At 42.0% G+C, this 19545-nt stretch overlaps 1 protein-coding gene across 2 annotated transcripts in view; it reads left to right on the top strand.

The window, feature by feature from the left end:
- The window catches only part of SPNS2 (SPNS lysolipid transporter 2, sphingosine-1-phosphate), a 189756-nt gene that overhangs the window by 101660 nt on the left and 68551 nt on the right, over positions 1–19545 (top strand). For both annotated transcript variants that reach the window (XM_050908904.1, XM_050908903.1), the window contains one exon: positions 14252–14388. In XM_050908904.1, the coding sequence (XP_050764861.1) occupies positions 14252–14388 (137 nt within the window). The remainder of the gene's footprint in view (positions 1–14251; positions 14389–19545) is intronic.

Below are 19545 nucleotides of genomic sequence, written 5' to 3'. Positions count from 1 at the left end.
GGAGAAACTGTGAGATTCTATCGAGAGATGCTTTTCTCTCCTTCTGCGTTGCTGCTTTGAATTGAAACCCAGTCAGCACTATAGAAATTTCCTCTGTAAAAATAGTGTGGTTTTGGTCCAGTCGCTGATGGGTGGTAGCTTATACAGCAAGAGCTGTCATTGCACAAGACACTATTGTATTTTACAGACAACTCAGAAAAAAGCAGGCAATTGAGCAGGACAAAATACTGAAATTCCCTCTGTGACCAGCAAGCAGCTTTTTAGAAGTAAAGGTTTGGTGGGCAGAGTTAAAAAATTTATATGCTTCCTCCACAAATAAATATGACGCTATCTATATCAAACACTAAGATCCCTGGGAGGGGGTAAAGTTGGAGGAAAAACTTTGAGGAAAATAAGACAATCCCAGGCTGTTGGATTAGCATAAAACAAAAGCAATTACCCACAATTGCTTTAGCATCCATATCTTCTGTGGATTTTAGCATATTCCCATTCCACGGTGATTTCTATTCCTAAAAAAGTGAATTAGCATAAGGCTGCAGATGGCAGGATTTTAAGAGCAATACCCCTTGTTGGTGCTGCCTGCATCTTATAGCAAGTGAATAAAAATCAGGTATTTCAGATGTCCTCTTAAAGTTCTTGTGATGAGAGGTAATATATTTTCATCCCTTAAAATTCAGTTTGATCTGACAAATGTTTGCCTTTCTCCAGATAACTAGAGGCAGGCAGCATATGACCAGGGTGAAGTTAGTCTGTTTAGAAATTTAGAAAGATCTGAACTGACCTCTGTGAAGGAAGTTAGCTACAATTCGCAGAGATGAATCAGCAGTTTTCCCTTCAGATTGATACTTTTCTTAGTTATTGAGGTTTTATTGATTTTAAAAGATGCCATTTTCCTGGTCTGCTAAAAGCACTCTTGAAGATGTATGGCTGGAATTGGAAAGGTAACAATTTTGCAGAAGAATGGTGTGAAAGGAGTTTACTTACCAAACCCTGACACACTTATTTGCACGTGTACAAACGCATGTTGTGGATATGATTCCTTGTCCTTCCCTGTCCAGACATTGGTGCTCTGCTCCTGCACTTCGGTGATAACACCGAAGCAGGATCTGGGGTGCGCTGGAGGTCTCTCGTTAACCCCAGAGCGTTTCCTGTCCATTTGCCCTGTGTTTATATGCTTTCCGGAGCAATTTCTGGAACATGGAATCTACAGATATGTCTTCAGTTTTAACTTGCAGTAGGACAACTTTGGTGGATGTCAGTGACAGACATTAAAAGCTTGAGAGCAAAGTCTCATTTCATACCTCTGTTCTGGCCAGAGTAGAAAATGTTTGTAAGGAGGCTGTCAGTGCTGTGTTAGTTGATAGCCAATTGCATAATTAAAATGAGAGTACGGCTATTTTTGCTTCAAAAGAGGGAGCATGTGTTTTGCCAAGCCCACTATAGATGGTACAACAGCCCCCTAACGAATTGTATGTAATAATAACTAAAAAGAAATCAATCAGTCCCACTGGCTGCCTGGGGAGAATGCCAGCAAAGAACTGTGTCCCCCCTGTTCCCAAAGCAGAGCCGTGTGGATTTGCAAGGCTTTGATGTTGCTTTTCCTTGTCACTCTCAGCATCCCCTCAGTTCCCACCGGCACAGCCCTCAGGACTGATAGCTGCAAAATCCACCCCGAGCTTGCGGCCCTGGTGGAAGGCGATGGCTGAGGGTCTCTCTCTGGCCAAGACTACTAGCAAAACCAGCATCTGTGCACCGGCCTTCCCCGAATCCCTCGCCCTGTAATGGAACTGTAACTGAGTTAACTGTACTGTGCTCTAGCTGTTTGTATGGCATATTTATGAAGTATATGTTTGGTCACTGCAGGGTTTCTCCTGCTTTGTAAACGCAACCAGCAGCTATTAGAAACTCATGTGTAGACATTAGCAAGGCATTCCTACTGTGGAATACTCATTTATTTGTGAACTTCCTTTTAAAAACAAACCCAAACAAACCTGAAGTCTGACAAAAGCTCTAGGATAAGAATATGTCAGATGAACATTTCTTTTAGCAAGTTTCCCTGAGTACTGTGGCACGAGAAGCTCTTGCTCCCACTCTAAAGAGAAGGGGAAGCACTTCCTATTGCATTGTTTTTATTAGGAAGCTGCTGCTGTTGGTAAATTACACGTAGCAAAGAATTTGTTAGTAATACACTGTACTTTCAAAGTGTCTCCTCTCCCTCCTGTTCTCTGTTGCTGCAGGAAGTAGGTTTTGAGATTGATTTCTCTTTGACAGAAAAACTCCTATTGCACACTAGTTAATTATTTGAAATTAAAATGTTCATTGAGGTAGGATGCAGGAGTAGTGGTGCAGTTGTAAAGAAGGATGGTAAACTTCATTTTAGGATGAAAACAGTCTTCCCCCTCCGTCTCAAATTGGAAACAAGGAACATTATTTCTCTTTACACCAGATACAAATGATGTAGCATTCTATTAAGAGAATAACAGATTTAAAGTATTTTATTGCTAGTTAAATCTAATTCATGGTACTCAATGCAGATTTCAAGGATGAAGGGATTTAGATTATTCTGCATTATCAGCTTTAGGCTGTCATTTCTTGGTGTGTTTAAGTGCACGCTGTGGTTGAAAAGGCTTTGTGGGCAAAGGTGCACATAAGTGTTCCTGCCCTAAGGAAACTGCCGTGCTTCTGGCCACCTGCTTATACTGCCTGCCTGGCACTTGCACTGCTGTGCCATAGATCAGGGACCCTGCCAGAAAAGAGACAAGTTTAGTTTTCAGTCCTCGACAGTTCCCTCATTTTGCTCTCCAGATGGCCGCACAAGCTCTAGTACTGGCACAAGGGCGAGTCTGACTGGTTCTTTTAGAAGATCTCACCTTTGTTTCCAAAGGCTTCTGTGAATGCGGTTATAGTGTGTGCCTGGTATCATAATTGCAATGGAAAAAGAAAGATCTCAAGTAGAGGAAGGGAATAGAATAAAATAAAAATCCTCTGGGTTTATAGTTATTTAAATGCTTTTCTTAAGACAACTTTCTCTAGCCCTGAGCCCTGGGTATATGTCGTGGTTTAACCCCAGCCGGCAGCTAAACACCACGCAGCCGCTCGCTCACTCCCCCCCACCCCTGGGATGGGGGAGAGAATCAGGAAAAAAACCTCGTGAGTTGAGATAAAGACAGTTTAATAGGACAGAAAGGAATGAAAAACAATGATAATTATAATAATAATATGACAATAGTAATACTAAAAGAATTAAACTATACAAAGCAAGTGGTGCACAATGCAATTGCTCACCACTCGTTGACCGATGCCCAGTTAGTTCCTGAGCCGCGATCCGCCCCCCCAGCCAGCTCCCCCAGTTTATATACTGGGCATGATGTCATATGGTATGGAATAGCTCCCTGGCCAGCCCGGGCCAGCTGCCCCGGCGGTGTCCCCTCCCAGCCTCTTGTGCCCCTCCAGCCCTCTTGCCAGCTGGGCATGAGAAGCTGAAAAATCCCTGACCCAGTATAAACACTACTTAGCCACGACCAAAAACATCAGTGTGCCATCAACACTATCCTCCCACCAAATCCAAAACACAGCACTATACCAGCCACCAGGAAGAAAATCAACCCTGTCCTAGCCGAAACCAGGACAGTACGGGTGCTTCATCCTCCTGGAAAATGAGAGCAGCCCTCCTCCCTCCTGGAGCTTTATTTGAAGATCTCAAATGGATGGCACGTGTGCAGAACGTCCCGGAAAACTGCACAGAAAGGGAAAAGCAAACCTGCTATTCTTTCAGATGCAGACTTTCATGAGTGCTAGGAGTGATTACTGGCTGTTTCTATAACAGCAGCTAAGATTGTTTTAGGTGTATTTTAGTCGTGTTGAGGCAAAACCAATCTTGTAGCAGTGTTACACGTGATGTTGCAGTGCTGCAAAGCCATTGACCAATCTCTGTACCTCTGGGATCTCACGTCTAATTCAGGATTGACCACAATGGATACAAATCCATCCTAATTGGCTAGCTAAGTTAATGAAGTTTTCCTGCAACTGATTGCACAATGGCAAACTGACCCGTGTCACGCATTGTGTGAGCACCGAGGCTGCAGCCAGGAAGGGATGATGCCCTCTTTCGCTCCACTCTGTTAACTGGCAAAGTTCTCAAACAGTCAGAGCCAGTTAAGTCAATTGGAGAAGAAATTGTGAGGGGACAAAGCTTCTGTTAACTGACTGGGTATTTCATTACTTTACCCTGTGAGTGTGCATGTGCAGGGTCAAAGTCACTTGTGGTTTTAGGAATGTAACTGTGAACCACGTTCCAGCTTTCAGAAATAATTTTAGGTGCAACTCAATAACATGTTAATAAGCCGTTACCTAATCAAGCTGGCAGAAATGATGCAGATGCAATTTTGTCTTCCTAATTTTTTTTTTTTTCAGAGTAACATGGGAATAGTTGTACCAGTCCAGACCAGAATTCCTTTTAGTATATTATTCAGTCTTTGGTTGTGATCAATAGCACATATATAGGGGGGGGGGGGGGGGGGGGGGGGGGGGGGGGGGGGGAAGAACAGGACAAGATTATGGTGATAGTTCCCTGGTATATCCTATCAACTGGATAGCTGAGGACTTTCTGAACCAGAGGAGTTATCTTTAACAGTCCTTAAATTAGTATTCATCCAGGAGTTTGTCCAATCCTGTTTTGAAATAACATAAACTCTGAGCTCCCATAGCCTCCTGTGATAAAATCCCAGTGTTTAGTTAAGTTTTGTGCATGAAATATCTCCTTTGATTTGAATTTTGCAGCTGCCAGTCTTATTTGATGCCACCTGGTTAGTCTTCTAAGAGAGGAGGTGATTCAGTTTTCCCCTTTTCCATGCTACTCATGGTGCTAGATCTCTTCTATATCCCACATCCATTGTTCCTTTTCCAGTATGTTTAATGTTTTACTGTAAAAGGACCTGTTTCATCCTTTTGACAATTCTTTTTGATGCTCTCTCTACTTTTCCCAGTAATAACCTTTTATGTTACAGGGATGCAGTAAACTTACAAGTACTAAAATGTGTTTACTGGTAGAGAGCTTCTGATCTCTGCTGCCATTGAGGATTCATAAGCAGTTATATCTAAACAAAAAACTCAGCTCTAATACCCACTGAATCAAGTGGGAGTCCTTCCATCAACTTTGGTCAGGAGTCTAAATCAAACCACACTAAAAGCATTTTGCAAGAAAAACAACTCAAAGTGGAAGTGGCTATAAAACAAAAGTGGCCTTGACTTATTTAATCATTCATTTCCGAATGGTAAGAAATGCAAAAGCAGAGTTTAAACACTGACAGACAAGCTCATTCTCAGGGTTCTGCTGGTAAGTGTCAGCAATCTAATGCTGTCTTCGGCAGTAATTTGCATGCCTTTTGTATGGCACTGCCATGGAAAGCAAACTCTGCCACAGCCTCCTGTTCCTGCCCCCTCTTTTCGTCCGCCAAGTGATGACCCAGATTGTGGAACTGACCCAGATGTGAAGATTTTTTTTTTTTTTTTTAATTGGTGGGGAGAGGTGGTGTCTGCTCCTCCTCAAATGTTCTCATGTGTAAATTTAATCCCCCAATCAAACACACTTTGTAGCCACAGAAGACATTCTGCTAGCAAATACACTATTTCTTTCATTGCAAAAGATGTTCATCAGGGCTGGCTATCTGCTGGTCTCCCCGAATCAGCTCACTGCAGGGTCAGGCAAGCACCAGTTTAGGCGCAAGGGAAGCGGTGGACTGTAAGCTGTACGCTGGAACCGTTCCTTTGGATTGCTGCCTGCAGCATTGTATTATGAAGCACATCTCTAGGAACACAGTAACTGGTTTATTGATGTTCAGGTTGCCCAAATCCCTTTAAAACAATGGTAATGTAATCACTGTAATTCCCAAAGTGAAAAGCAGAAGGTGGGTTTGGGTTTTTCCTCTTTTCTTTTTAAATTATGTTGTCTGTGTACAGCTGCTCAAAATTTAATCTAGTAGCAAGTTAGCTCCTGCTCCAAGTAAATTTGCTGGACATCCAGAGAGACTGAACAGCACAGTAAAATGCTAGCTTTTCCACCGTACACTTAGATAAAAAATTTTGAAGTACAGCATGATAGAATTGGACCTCAGTGGATGCGGAAAATGGTTGTGAAATAATAACTGTGAATAACCTTCTACTTAATTGCTTTAGCGATAAGCCAGATATGAACAGCTGAATCTTTAAATGTAGCTTCAATTGACATAATACTGGAAATTAATTTTTTTAAAAAGTGAAAAATTTGAGTGCTGTTTTAGATTTTGGCTTTTAATTCAAAGCCATTTTTGCCTTGCCTCTAAGACGCTGATTGCCTCAATCAGGAAGCCAAGGCTGATTTCAAACTTTGAAACGTCATAGCAGTATTTGTGAAGCCCTAAGTGAGAGGAGCATCATTACTATTCTTTAGGGAGTACTGGTATGCTAGGGACCATAGAAACGAGGCCTGTAGAGTGATCAGTTTTATAGAAATACTGGCTTAGGTCTATAGAAAGTAGGCTGGAGACATTGTCTTTCTTTTAAGTTTATATGGGAGGCAGTATATATTAGGGCAGAGCTCGTGTTCTCTGCAGTGCATTGTACCTGGTCATTTCTGGGTCTCTCTCTGTCTTCTGGTTATGAGCAATAACACTGCTGGCTGCAGGCACGTGCCTGTCTCAGCCCACCAGTAGCAGTGCCAGAGTCAGCAGTTGACAGCTCACTGGTTATAGTCACCTCTCACTGGTGGTGATCAAACTGTCCTATATCCTCTGAACAGCCCTTAAAATGGGCTCTTTAGAAGACCAGAATGACAGTAGTTCATGTCTTATAGCTGTGGTTTTACTTCCATTACTGGACATGCAGCAGTACTTGCAGATGGATTTGTTGAGTTGAATGTTTCATGGTTTGATTTGTATTTGAATGATTTTGTCTGTAAGCCTACTCAATGTAAGGAACTGCCATGGCCATTGGACTCTAGTCTTTGCCAGTCTGTGGGCAACAATACTCATGTGTAAGGCTTGTTTCCTTTTTTAGCCTTCACTCTCTCGCATCCATAACGTCACATACTCACCACTGTATGGATCACTGATACACTGTACTATCTATGGCAGTTTTGACAGCAGTTACTTACATTTGACCATAGTGGTTGCTCTTTGCCCAACACAGTTCCGCTCAAAGCTCAGGTGGCGAAAAAAGCTCGGTATGTTACTGGACTGGTTTTCTGGCTATTCTTATCTGATTTTCTGTTTCCAAGGAGTGGATTTCCCAGCAATTCCCACTGAAGCAATTATTCTTGTTGGCCAAGGTAAACAAAGCAAGCCTTCAGGATATCCTTTGCTGGGAATATAAGGGCTAACTCTTGGAAAAATCTGGATTCTGCAGTGAGGAGAAGGGGTGGAATTATCAGTACTGAATTATTCTGGGGCTGCATCTTATGTATTGTTGAGTCAATCATGAACTTGCCAGGAAAGCTGTATTCAGGCCTTGTCTGTCTTTGTAAGTGTGTTTTTGTAACTGAGTTCTGACCCTGTCACAGCAAATGAAATTGAGTGGTATCATACAGCAGCCGCCTTCTCAATGTAAATGTGTATGTCAACTGTGTGTGTATATAGTCATCCTAAACATGTTGTTTATATTTTATATCAGTTTGCTCTAAGGAAAAAACTGGCATCTCATGGTGCAACATGCTCCCTACGGAGAAGACAAAATTGGAGCTTGAATACTGATGAGTGGCATCTGCAGTGAGGGAAATGCAATCTAGAGTGTACTGCCAAACAGAGAGATACTAGAGAAATGCAAACCGTGTGAGTAATTAGGTCCACACCTTTTAAAGCACTGCTTTTCTCCTCATTAATTTGCAGGGGACACAAGCACACAGGAATGAGGCAGTTATGGAATTCTCTATTTCGTCTTGTACTGTGGTCTGTTCTGGGAGAGCATTTCAGGCCATGTCCAAACCAAACATTTGTATACTTAAGTCCAATTGATTTGGTGTGTTCTCAAGCCTTTTTTTTTTTAAATGCTCCTGTGTTCGATGCTGTCAGTATATGACAGCTTTGCACGACATACGGAACTGATGGTGTGTTTCAAAGCTCCTCACACTTGTCAGAAACTTCTAGTCTGCATGATAGCCTAGAACCCAGTGATCTTGTGTTTTGCACTTGGCAAAATGCAGTAACACGATCCATCTGTTTGGTGTTGAATTAGAAATGAAGTAAAACAAAGTCCATGCAGAGAGTGATGTAACAGCGGACCTATAGTAGAGTTTGTGGTAATGATAATTTGAAGGGTGATATTTTGTACAAGCAATTGTATTGTAAGAATTCATCTCCATCAAAGAATGAATGTTTTAAGTCACATTGCCGAGATTTCCCAGGGCCTTGGATTGCCCCGTAGTCAGGTATCACTTTTACCTTGGTCACATCACCATGTTGTGTCTGAACTCTATCAGGTTTAATGGTTAAGTAGCATGAAAGGATCTTCGTTCTTGCTTGGCTTGTATGGTGCTGTAAGAAAAAATTCACTTTTAATTGTGATTGTAGATCTTCAAAAATACCTTTAGCATAGATATGGTCCTGTAAACAGGGCACTGCTGAAGCTGGAAGACCTGCATGGGTTCAAGATTTCTGTAGTTCATCCTGGGCAGGTCACTTTCCTGTGTCTTAACTTCCTTAGCCCTGAAGCAGAAATTAGTGATAACTTCCTTTCGAAATTGTCCCAAGCCTCACTGTGATTAAATGTGCTGTGTATGTATGTGCTGAGTAGTAGTATTATAGCATAAAACTATAATGAAAAAGAAAATAAAAAAAGAAGCATTGCAAAAACATGTCTTTGAATCAGAGGGGCTGGTTGGGCTGTTGGCAGAGTCTTTATTCACCATTGCAGGTAGATGGCAGCTGGTCCCGTAAGCAGCTTGAGAAACACGTGCATTCAGGACCGAAAGTCCCTGGAGTAGAAGTGGCTCAAACAAATCCCAGCAGGGCAGTGTCTCATGCAGAAAGAGCAGGATTGTGCTTGTACACACCTGTAAATTATCCCATCCAGAGCGAGCTGGGTGTTTAGGTGTTCTCATTGTTTGGAAATTTGTTGTTGGGAAAATATTAACAACCTCACAGCACATAGTTCTTTGCTGTGTCTAAGTGGATTGCCAGTCCCTTGAGGCAGAGGCTGTCTGGGTTTGCCTTCCACAGAGCCAAACACATTGTCAGCACTCAATTAGATGTGTATATACGGTTTCATGCTGACTCAGAGCTCAAAGATAGCCACTGGTTTTTTTCTTGTTGAGCATCCCTGCGTAGAGAGAGCGAGCTATTTTTACCTGAACCTTTCTAGCATTATTCCTGATAGGAAAAAATAAACCCTGTGTGCTTGAAGTCAAAACTGAAAGAAGGGATCTTTTCTTGGAGGTGCCTGTGATCCTCTCAACCTTCCAGTAACTGAGGAAATGCAGCCTCTGCGTGTGCCTCTCTGTCAATGCCTCTCTTCCTTCTTGGTTATACTACATGGACAACCCGCTGGCAGGAGAAGCCCCTCTCTGAGACACAAAGGGTTGATCAGTCCCCGTAAGAAAAGAGCAAGTGCGAGAGAGGCAACGGTGTCTTTGGAATCAAGGGGTGGAAGGCTGATGGGTCAGAGCTGTTTCAGGGAACAGTTGTAGAGTCAAGCTGGTAAATTTTTGTTTGGAGGGAAAGAAGAGAAAAATGGGAGCAATGAAGTCTAGTTCCAGTAGGCAGGAGCTTTTTGTGACTGTTAAATATAAAGTCTACGGTTTCTCCCTCTCCCCTCATCTCCTTTGCTTCCACTGGCTGGGGGTTGACTTTTCCACTGGGTCCACAGACAGCTCTTGAGAGAGGAAAGTATGGGCTGAATGGCAGCTCCCTGGCCATAATCCCTGAAAGATGACTGAAGCTACAGTACATGAAGTAGGCAATAGAGGCTGGGGAGGATGCTTTCCTTCTCTGGTGGGTATTTTGGGCAGAGGAGAGGGAGGGAAGTGTAAGATTTTTACGGGTTTTTTTTATGCTGCACATTTTTGTAATTCCAGCCGTGCACAGAAAAAGCTGGGCAGTGCTGGCTGGGAAGGTGCTTGTGCACCTGTACAGGGTGGGACAGGCATTCAGAGGCAGAAATAGACACCAAGCCATCCTGTTTCGGCAATTATACTCTTCCTGCTTTCTCACCACAGTCGGCATTTCAGCGGCTAAGCCACAAAGGGAGGTATAAAGACAAATGTGATCTCCTTTTGAAAATACCTGTACTTAAAAGAGCCTCCCTCCTGGGATGGCATTCATTATGTGTCTGTTTATTCATCCTTTGCTTACATGATAATTTGCTCCTGCAGAAATATATCTCGGCTCCACCCAGTGCTGGGACTGAGCCACTTCTGCTGGCCCTGTTGGAGATCATTTACCAAGAGAAATTAGCTGTATGGCATACATAATGGCGACTGACATAGCTGTACCTGCCTACAGCTGTTCCGAACGCGATCACTACCTTTTCAGTAGCTCATCCCAAATCCCAATGGATTTCTAACGCTGCCCTGGCTTGCACTGTATGTTTTCTCAAGAGTTCGTAATATTCTGAGATGGCTTTAAGTGTAAATGGGAAGAGGAGCTGTTGATTTGGAAGAGGCAAATGAAATGCCAGCCTCTGTCACAGCGCTCTCCTAATATAAAAGATTTGTGGCAGTGGGCTGAGCCAAAGCTGCAGCTGCTGTGGTGTCACTTCGGTATTAATTGGGGAGTGGGGGAGTGCAAGGAGCGGAAAATGCTGTGGAAGAGGGGAGAGGAGCCAGGCAGGAAGATGCTGGCGCAAGTGCCAGGCTCCTTTACTGGAATTCATCCCTCTGCCTTATGCTGTGGCCATCTTTCTCTACAAATTAATCATGTTTCTGCTGCCCGTCTCTCCAACTGAACGTGCTTGCAGTTTTCTGTCTTCTGGATAAGATCATGGTGTTTAGTTGTCGCAGAACCTCAACTCCAGGTCTAGAGGAACTGGGGTTTCCATCCCACCTGGTAACATGCCCTAGATTCATTCACCTCTATTCTGCCAACCCAGTCTGTTGTTCTGGAGTCTCGTCTGTCATTTGCAGGCGTAATTGCAAAAATTGATTCATGGGAAATGCCTGTAACAGGCAGATCCTTTTGACAGACCACACAGCCATCATATTCTGCATTTATTTGAGTCAATCAATGCTCTGATGCATATTTGGGTCATAAATACTCTGATATAAATTGCATTTATTATTATGACAGCTGTGTTCCATTACCTATTATTTATTACTTTCTGTTGTCCTTTCGTTTTACACCTCGTGGAGCTGTCAAGTCAGCTGCTTACCGGTGACAAAGCTCACAGCTCAGCTCAGAACCTTCCAAAAATAAATTCTCCAGAGATTTGAGTAACAGCAAGATGTATGTTGTTGGAAAGGCATTGGGTGATCTTTTTTTCGTTTGTTTTATTGGAAAGAGGAGGTTTGTGCTTTTTGCCTGCTTTTGCCCAAATTCCAGAATTAAACTTTGCATTTATGCTCCAGAGGTCGTCGAAGCAAATAATCCCACTGATTAATGTGAATTTTGGATCACAACCTCCATGTCTCAAAGTTGAATTAATCAGGTTATTCGATATTTGAAATGGTGGGATGATGACTTGGATGTTTCTAATTTTGCCTTGGAAGCTTTTTTAGCTTCATGTCTTTTGACATCATAAAAACAGCAGAATATCTGATTCTGAGATGAATGAATTTCCATGTCCTTCCAAGGGTAAGGTCAAATTGCAATGGGCACACTGCTGTGTACGCGTCAGTCATTTTCTGCTTCTCATTCCCAATAAACAGTCACATATCCTTCGTGCCAGGTTGCCGCACCAGCTTTGCAAGGTGCCAAGCACTTTGGTGTTAATTCAGGAAAGCACTTAATCATGGAATTGCTGACTCTAAAGTGCTTAATATAAGCGTGTGCTTAAGTGCCTTTTTGGACTGGGGCCAGGGCAGATGTACCCTTGCAGAGTAGAGATTTGTAAGCCACTTCTGGTCTACTAGAGCTGAGTTCACTGGAGATCAAGGGTTTCAGGGATGTGCAGCTCAGGGAGCTGGACTGTGCTGCAGGGGTGGGTGAGCATGACAAAATGCCTCTGTGTAGGAAAGAAAGCATTTATTTACCCCGGGAGACCCTGTCCTGTGACTAAGCAGGGAACCTGGGTCAGCAGAACGGTGGGGCTCTTGGGCTACCCCAAGCATTGCGTGCACCAGCGGAGCGGGAGGTGGGAGCCTGCGTGAGCAGAGACCTGTGCCGGAGACATGCAACAGCCCTGTCTGGCAAAGCTGGGCTCTGCACCGGCAGTGTGTGTGCTACAGGGAAGGGGCAGCAGCGCTGCCTGGTCTTCCTAAAAGGTACCAGCCCCGCAGTCTCACGTGGGGACTGGTTTCCTGGGGATAGAGTGCTAAGCTGGGTTTCAGACTAACTGCGTCGTTTCTCTGTAAAACACAAGAGATGAAAACACTGCGTAAGTGCTCGTAGTTTTATTCAACAGGTTTTGTTTGCGCAAGGATTTTGGGATAGATGCAGGGACTGAGCGTTCTGTCTGTCAATAGGGTTTACGTGCTAGCTTAACAGCAACATTGTTCATAACATTACGATTGAAATATGTGTGATATAATGTTGCATGTGCTTCTTTTCATGTCTTAACATTTCTGTATTATCTCCATTTATTTTACTGTAAATGTAAAAAGAGTCAATCTGTTATTCTGATCAAATATCACAGTGCAAAGTTGATATACACACAATCATGGCTCACAAAATACAGATGCAAATGGGTATGTATTATTTATAAAGCAGCTTTGACATCTTAATATACTAAAACAGAAGAGACATTTAGATCATTTCATAGTTCAGCGTTCTGCATGTTTTTGAGCTATCGTATATCATCATCCCTGAAAGATTCATAATTTGGGTCTTAACCACTTTAATTTTATGCACGGATTCCAATCAAAGGGGTTTGTGTCCTTTGCTCTTGCCTTTTTTTTCCTATTCTATCCCCCCCACCCCCTTTTATACAATTAAAAGTAGACGGCTGGGGTTAGACAATGCCAAAAGCCCACCCCGCCTTCCAAGAACTACCCAATAATTAATGAGAGTCATAACTCTATGACTAAAGAGGGATCTCCAGGTATTCTAGTGTCCCACCCAAATCCTTCTGGGTTTGCTGAACCCAAGACAGTCAGTGGAAGTCAAAAAGTTCATACTACGCGGCAGTAAAATCAATGTAGTTGCTCTCCTACAAATCTCTAATGTGGAAAGACAAAAGCCAGGTATAAATCAGCTTAAAACCTGGCAATTTCTGCCAAGTTCCAAATTAATCGTGAATATGGTGTGAGTGCCTCATTTCAAGTGTTTTCAGTGGTGTCACTGGCCAGATTGTTTTGAGCTAGGCTGGAGGAGAGAACTCTGAAGTTGAGGAGATTTTGCAGAGGTTATTCTATCAAGAGCCTCATTCCTACATGACAGAAGGTCTTGGGTTAATGCTTTGGGTTTTTTTGGAGGGGAAGCAAAGGGGAAAGGTGAACTTGTAGTCTTTCAGAAGAGGACACTCCTGGCCTGTTAGGGCTTTGTAGGTTAAAACTCTTTCTTTCAGTGAAATTGTTGCTCAGTGATGGGTTTAAATACAAGTTCAGTACTGGTGAAAGGACCTAATGAGGAGACAGGAGTTTTCTGTCTAACTACAGGGCTGGTGCCAGTAGGATGATAGTAGTGTTTACTGTTTTTCCTCACTGTTTCATGGTTGCCTTAAAATACTGCTAGGAAAAATGAAAGAACTTCAGTTTCTGTGGCCTATTTCTCTCTGGTCTCTGCTGCAAGAGCCAACAAGGAGCCCTTGGCTTGCTTTCTGTTTGCTCGAAACTCCTTCCAACCTCCACTTCACCTTCTCAGTGACATTTAGGTGGAAGCTCTTAATTTATTCTGTGCTGGTTTTGCCCATCCCCAGATTCTGAGCTCACAGCGGACTGTGAGGGGCTGGTGCTTTCACATGTAACACGAGTTCATTGGTCTGAAGTTTCTCTGGGAATGAAAAATCTGTTTGATTAATGAAACACTGACTTCTGAAAGCCTATCAGACTGCGCAACTTTGTAAGTCAGGGCTGCAGAATGTCTAATTAAATGGAACTGCTCTCTAGAGGATTTGGCTTGCAGAAAATTAGTTTTCATGTTCTTGGCCTGATGTTTATTAAACGTTTCTTTCCTTTTTCTCTCCTTTGCAGTTTTCATCTGTAGTTTCATGGTTGCGGCGCCTATCTTTGGTTACCTTGGTGACCGTTTCAACAGAAAGATCATTCTCAGCTGCGGGATCTTCTTTTGGTCAGCTGTCACTTTTTCAAGCTCCTTCATCACTGAACAGGTAAGATCTTTGCAAAGGCGCTTTGCAGGGTGTCCTGAAAAGATGGACAATATGTTCCTAAAAAACTCCCCGCTCCCCATCGCAGTGTGCTCAAGGGGAACGTATCCCTCTGGTGTGTATTTGAGATAGAGCATGTTGCGTTATCTGACCTTTTGTGGGTGAAGTGTGATCTGTGTAACTGTGTTTTCTTAGCTGTGAAAGCTGTTATTCTTTGATCATGCACATTCGTAAAAAATAACAGGTGAAGCATATCAAAGCAAGAGTTTCTGTTGACATAAGGGCTTTGTTTTGAGGGAGATCCTAAAGAAACTTTAAAAGGCTTTACAAAAGACTTGGGGAAAAAAAAATCCATGGCTATATAGTGGTTCTCTTGTCTTCTGATACGTAACAGAAGCCATTAGAGTTCATTGGGAAGTCTGCTTGTGGTATGTGGAATGACGAAATGCGTCCAGCAGTGGTTTTACGCATGCGCTTTGTTTCCTGTCCAACACAGGCAGTGAGGGTGCATGATAGCATAGAGATTAGACATAGTTTCAGCTCCTGTAGTGCTAGCTGATGGATATGTCTGGGGAACTGATGATGGAGTTGTCAGGCTCACTTAATTTTGTCAAGCTATGCACAGCATCCCCCACCTGCTTTCAGGACAACCACAGTACCCCATTTTGAGGACTCCTCATTGCATTAATTTTCTTGCCTGTCAGAGGCACTTGGAGGAAGCAATGATCTGGCAGTTTCTGGGGAAAAATATCCTCTTGTTTAAATCATATTATAGAGGAGGTTAAATTGCTGCAGGTGGCAACATTCCTGGAGAGACAAATCACAGCTCCTGGCATCATCAGACTGATTTCCCCATGGGAGGCAGGGGCATTCCTCATTCTGTCCAGCTGCGTTCCAGAGATTGCAGCATTGTGGTCACGCCTAAAGAATGACAACCAGGGACTAAACCTCTCCGCCCTGCTCCCTCCTGCCCACCCACATGCTTTGCTGTTTCTAATAAAAGAGAATTTCCACCTAAAGCGGGCAGTGGCAGTCACATGTCTGTCTGGCTTTCGTGTTGGATTGATTGTTGCTGCGTTTCTAAAGAAAAATGCATATGGCCAAATGTAGAAGCCCTTAACTGAGTAAATTGTTCTGGTTTATAATTGGCCAGGAAGCATCCTTTCCAGAGAAAGAACATCTCCCGTCTAAAATGAAGAGGCTTTTTCGGTTTCCCTTTTTTTAAATCTCTCCCATAACATTCTGCAAAAGCAGCTGTGATCAGAGCCCAAAGAGGGAAGCGTTTTATGAAGGAACCAATTACCTGCTTATAAACACTTCTCATGTTATGAACACACATTCATGCTCAGGTTCTCATTGGTCTCTCTGCAATGGACCTAGTCCCGTAGTTGCAAGTAGTGGAACACTGGAACTGATGTAATCTATGTTTTCAGAGTTGATTTTCAGTTTAAGGATTTTGGGCTTATTAGCTGAAGTAGTTCAGAGATTAATATATATGGTCATTAGTATACAGGAGCTCAGAGTGGAAGTGGCATATTGTTAGCCAAAGAAAGGGAGAATAATGTTTATAAAGCTGGATTATGTTTGGAATCCAAACCCCAATGTTTTGGAAGTCACAAGAGAGACAAGATCAAAATAGCCAGACCTGTGTTAACTCCTCCTGGATTTGCCTCAGTACTAACTCTGGACCCAAACTACGACCTTGGACAAAAAACAACCCAATACTGAGAAAACTCCCCTGTCCTGATTTTACTGCGATCCTCAACTCTACCAGAACTCTACTTATCTATTAAGCCAGTGGTCTCATGCCCAGCTCTTGTCATTGACTCCACGAGATTATGGAAGATTTTGCAGCTGCTGTATGGATGTGCTCTACCCAGTGGCTGCAGCAGTTGAGCAAGGTCATAAGAATAATCCCAACTTCACATAGTATCCCTACCACTTTGGTATCCTTTTTGGAGGCCTGATTTCTAATTGGGAAGACATGCCACATTGAACAAGGTGAATTCCTGAAGTGCTAATGAGAAGAAGGGTCAGAGAAGAGCTGATGCAGCTTTTTCTTTATGCAGTGACTAACTAGGCCATTTTTCTTGAGCTTTGTCTTCTAGGATTCATTTGAGGAGCAAAACACTGGCTCTTCTCTCAACATTTCTTTCTTTCTTTCTTGTAAGACAGTATGTGTGTTTGTCGGGGAGGAAGGCTAGGAGCTGAAATATGAAATAGCCATTCAGTAGAAATAGCAAACTGTGTCTTCAGGGATTGCCTTTCTTCAAATTTTGACAGTGTCTAGTGCTTCATGCATGCTATCATTGTGTAATTAAATGGAGTACACGTCCGCATAGTTCAAATTTGGAGTGTAAATGGAAAGAGGCAGCTTAACAAAGGCAGAAAGCAGCTACAGAGCTGGTGGACTCTGAAGGCACTCAATTTGAAAAGGTTTTTGGCAGTGTGTTGGTAATATTAGTTCCTGGCTAAAATTTCAACACTTAAAGGAAAACAATCAAAATGCTAGCATTTGAGTGAATATCTAGATTATTTGTAATTTATTGTGCAGACAAGTATACAGAAAAGGACACGTTAATTCTTGCCTGTCCTACTGTCAAGTTGTTCGATAAAGAAATACTCATGTGGCAAGAAACGGACATGGAGTGAGAAACTACCTGAGAGAGATGGATTTTGATCTGGAAAAAAGGATTGGAGCACAATGAAGCAGTTCATCTAAGATACTATCTAAATGCTATTTCATGTTGTTTGGGTTAAAAAGATAGTGACTGAAAACTGGCAGATAAAACAGGGAATTGGATATATATGCCATGCAGACATGTAGTTGCTAGAGAGCACTGCATTAAGGTTTGTAACCACTTACTAAAATATCCTTAGTTATTTATTACCAAATATCTTTGGGCTTTTAACATGGAATAATGACCGTCAAATAAATGAAGAATGAATCTTTCATCTGCTAGTAGCTACTAAATAACTAAATAATAGGCTCTCACAAGGAAAAAAGAAAATCAGACCGAAATTTAAGGATAGTTCCAGAGTATATAGGAGGTGATAGTTACAGAAGACACCAACGCATGAATTCCATGCATAGCAAAATAGAAACAGGACAACTAGATACTTAAATGTTTGGTTACTGTTCATGAGGTCTTAAATTACATTTAAAACAAATCAAAATAAGAAACCCGAATAAATACCATATCAGAGAGTAATTCCATAAATATACCTGGTTTCATGGATAAAAATAGCTAATGATAAATTTAACGAAAGAAAATCGTCAGAAGTAACAAGACTGAGATAATGTTGAAATGGTCACTTTTTATTCTGTCAAATAATGTGATTTGATAATTTGTATTAGTGCACAATTTCTCTATAGAAAAATAAGAAATGAGTCCTCCTCTACTTTGTCTCTGGTACTTGCACATTTCTGCTCTATAACACTGTTTAGCACTTCCTAAAATAAAAGTTGCATAAAAAAAACCATTAACAAACCTGTTCATTAATCTAAAATTAAAGTTAGTACATATTTAGACATATCTCTAGATTAACTCCATTTATAGAAACTTCAATAAAGTATGTATATATCTTGATTTGTATTTTGTAAGTACAAACACCTGCTTAGAAATCACCTCCCTTTATGCATGCCTTTTAATCAGTTCTGCACCTGCAGGTACACAAATTTTGGTACTTTCACCTGCAAAACCCTTTCTTGTGTTGTTTTTGGCTTTTGGCAAGCATTTGGAGAAGACACTTGCTGGTTGTTGGTTCATGCTCCGTAATGAATCAGCAAAAAATAAGTGAGCTGCTGTGCAGTATAGAGTCATATCACAAAGAAATGCACTGAGCACGCAATCTTCATGGAGTTTCTTTACCAAGATGGATTTCCATCCACACAAAAAGCTAAATATATGTCTGTCTTCCTCTGTATCAATATAAACTCTGATTTAATAAGTAACAAGTTTTTTCTCTGGATAGCATTTTGATGAGCATAGTGCCTGATTGCCTGTGTTGTGACTGATCATCTTGAGCTGGTTTGTATTCCAGGATGTCAGTGGAAAGAGTCTGTAATCCCAATTGCACCATTTCTCTCTTTCTGAACAGTTTCATGTGAAGCAACTTGGTTATCAGGAGTGATCAGGCCACGTGCTGAGAGTTTGTTTCTGGCTGCTTAGATATCCACATCTATTAGTCATAATAATAGTTCTCACAGCTGACTACTTTGGCCAGAAATTTGTCTTAGATGAAACCTTGCTTTTGGTGCTAGCCTTCCTACCCCTCTTAGCACAAACTTCTGAGAGATCAGGACCCCTCTCCCTCGTGGGCAGATACCAGTATCTTAAAGCAAGAAAGAGCTTGGAGGTGGAAAGTTGCAGGTGGTTCTCCAGTCTTGTGAAATACTGCTATTTCCCATGTAAATATCTTGAATAAAGCATATTTCTGTGTAAAAGGGATGCTGTTTTACAGATGAGCAAAGTATTCTGCTAAGTAGTTAGGCTCCACTAGGCTGGGAGACCAACTGTACCTAATAATCAACCAGACCAGGCTGTGGTAATGTGGCTTTGCTGGGAGACATCAGAGTTGCAGATGGTAGAAAGTTTGGAAATGGAAAAGCAAGAATTAACAAGGTAAACCAGGAATGTGCTTTTGAATCCTCCAGTTCTTGGTAAATATTTCTGCTTAAATGTTGATATAGCTAACATGATAAAACCTTTTTGCTCCCACTGCAAGTTAATCTGGATAGGTATTTCTATTAGTGTTCTTTTTCTTTTCCTCTCCTTTTGATTTATCTCTGAAAGAGGAAGCAAATAGTCCACTGTGGAATTCCAGTTAGCCTGCAGTGCTTGCTAAAGTCCTGTCTTTCAGACTTGCCAGATGTTTATTTATTTCCAAAGCTTGTCTTTCAAGGAGTGCTAAAAGAGAAGCAACAAATTATGTGCAGTATGGAACAAATGGTTAGCTGGGTTAATTTTAAAAAACATAAACATAAACCAACGCCACCCCCTACACACGATGATTCACTCCAAGGAAAAAAAAAAGCCTTTAGTCTTACGTGCTCTGGCAGAAGTTGTATTATAAAACATACAGCTTCTGTTCCTTTGCTTCCACTGTGTGAGATAAATCCACAATATGAAAAACAGAAACAAACAAAACTAAAAGCCC

This window comes from Gymnogyps californianus, chromosome 20 (genome assembly GCF_018139145.2).
Source record: "Gymnogyps californianus isolate 813 chromosome 20, ASM1813914v2, whole genome shotgun sequence".
Lineage (NCBI taxonomy): Eukaryota > Metazoa > Chordata > Aves > Accipitriformes > Cathartidae > Gymnogyps > Gymnogyps californianus.
Note: the sequence above shows the minus strand (reverse complement) of the source record. Positions and strands in the feature narration are given on the sequence as shown.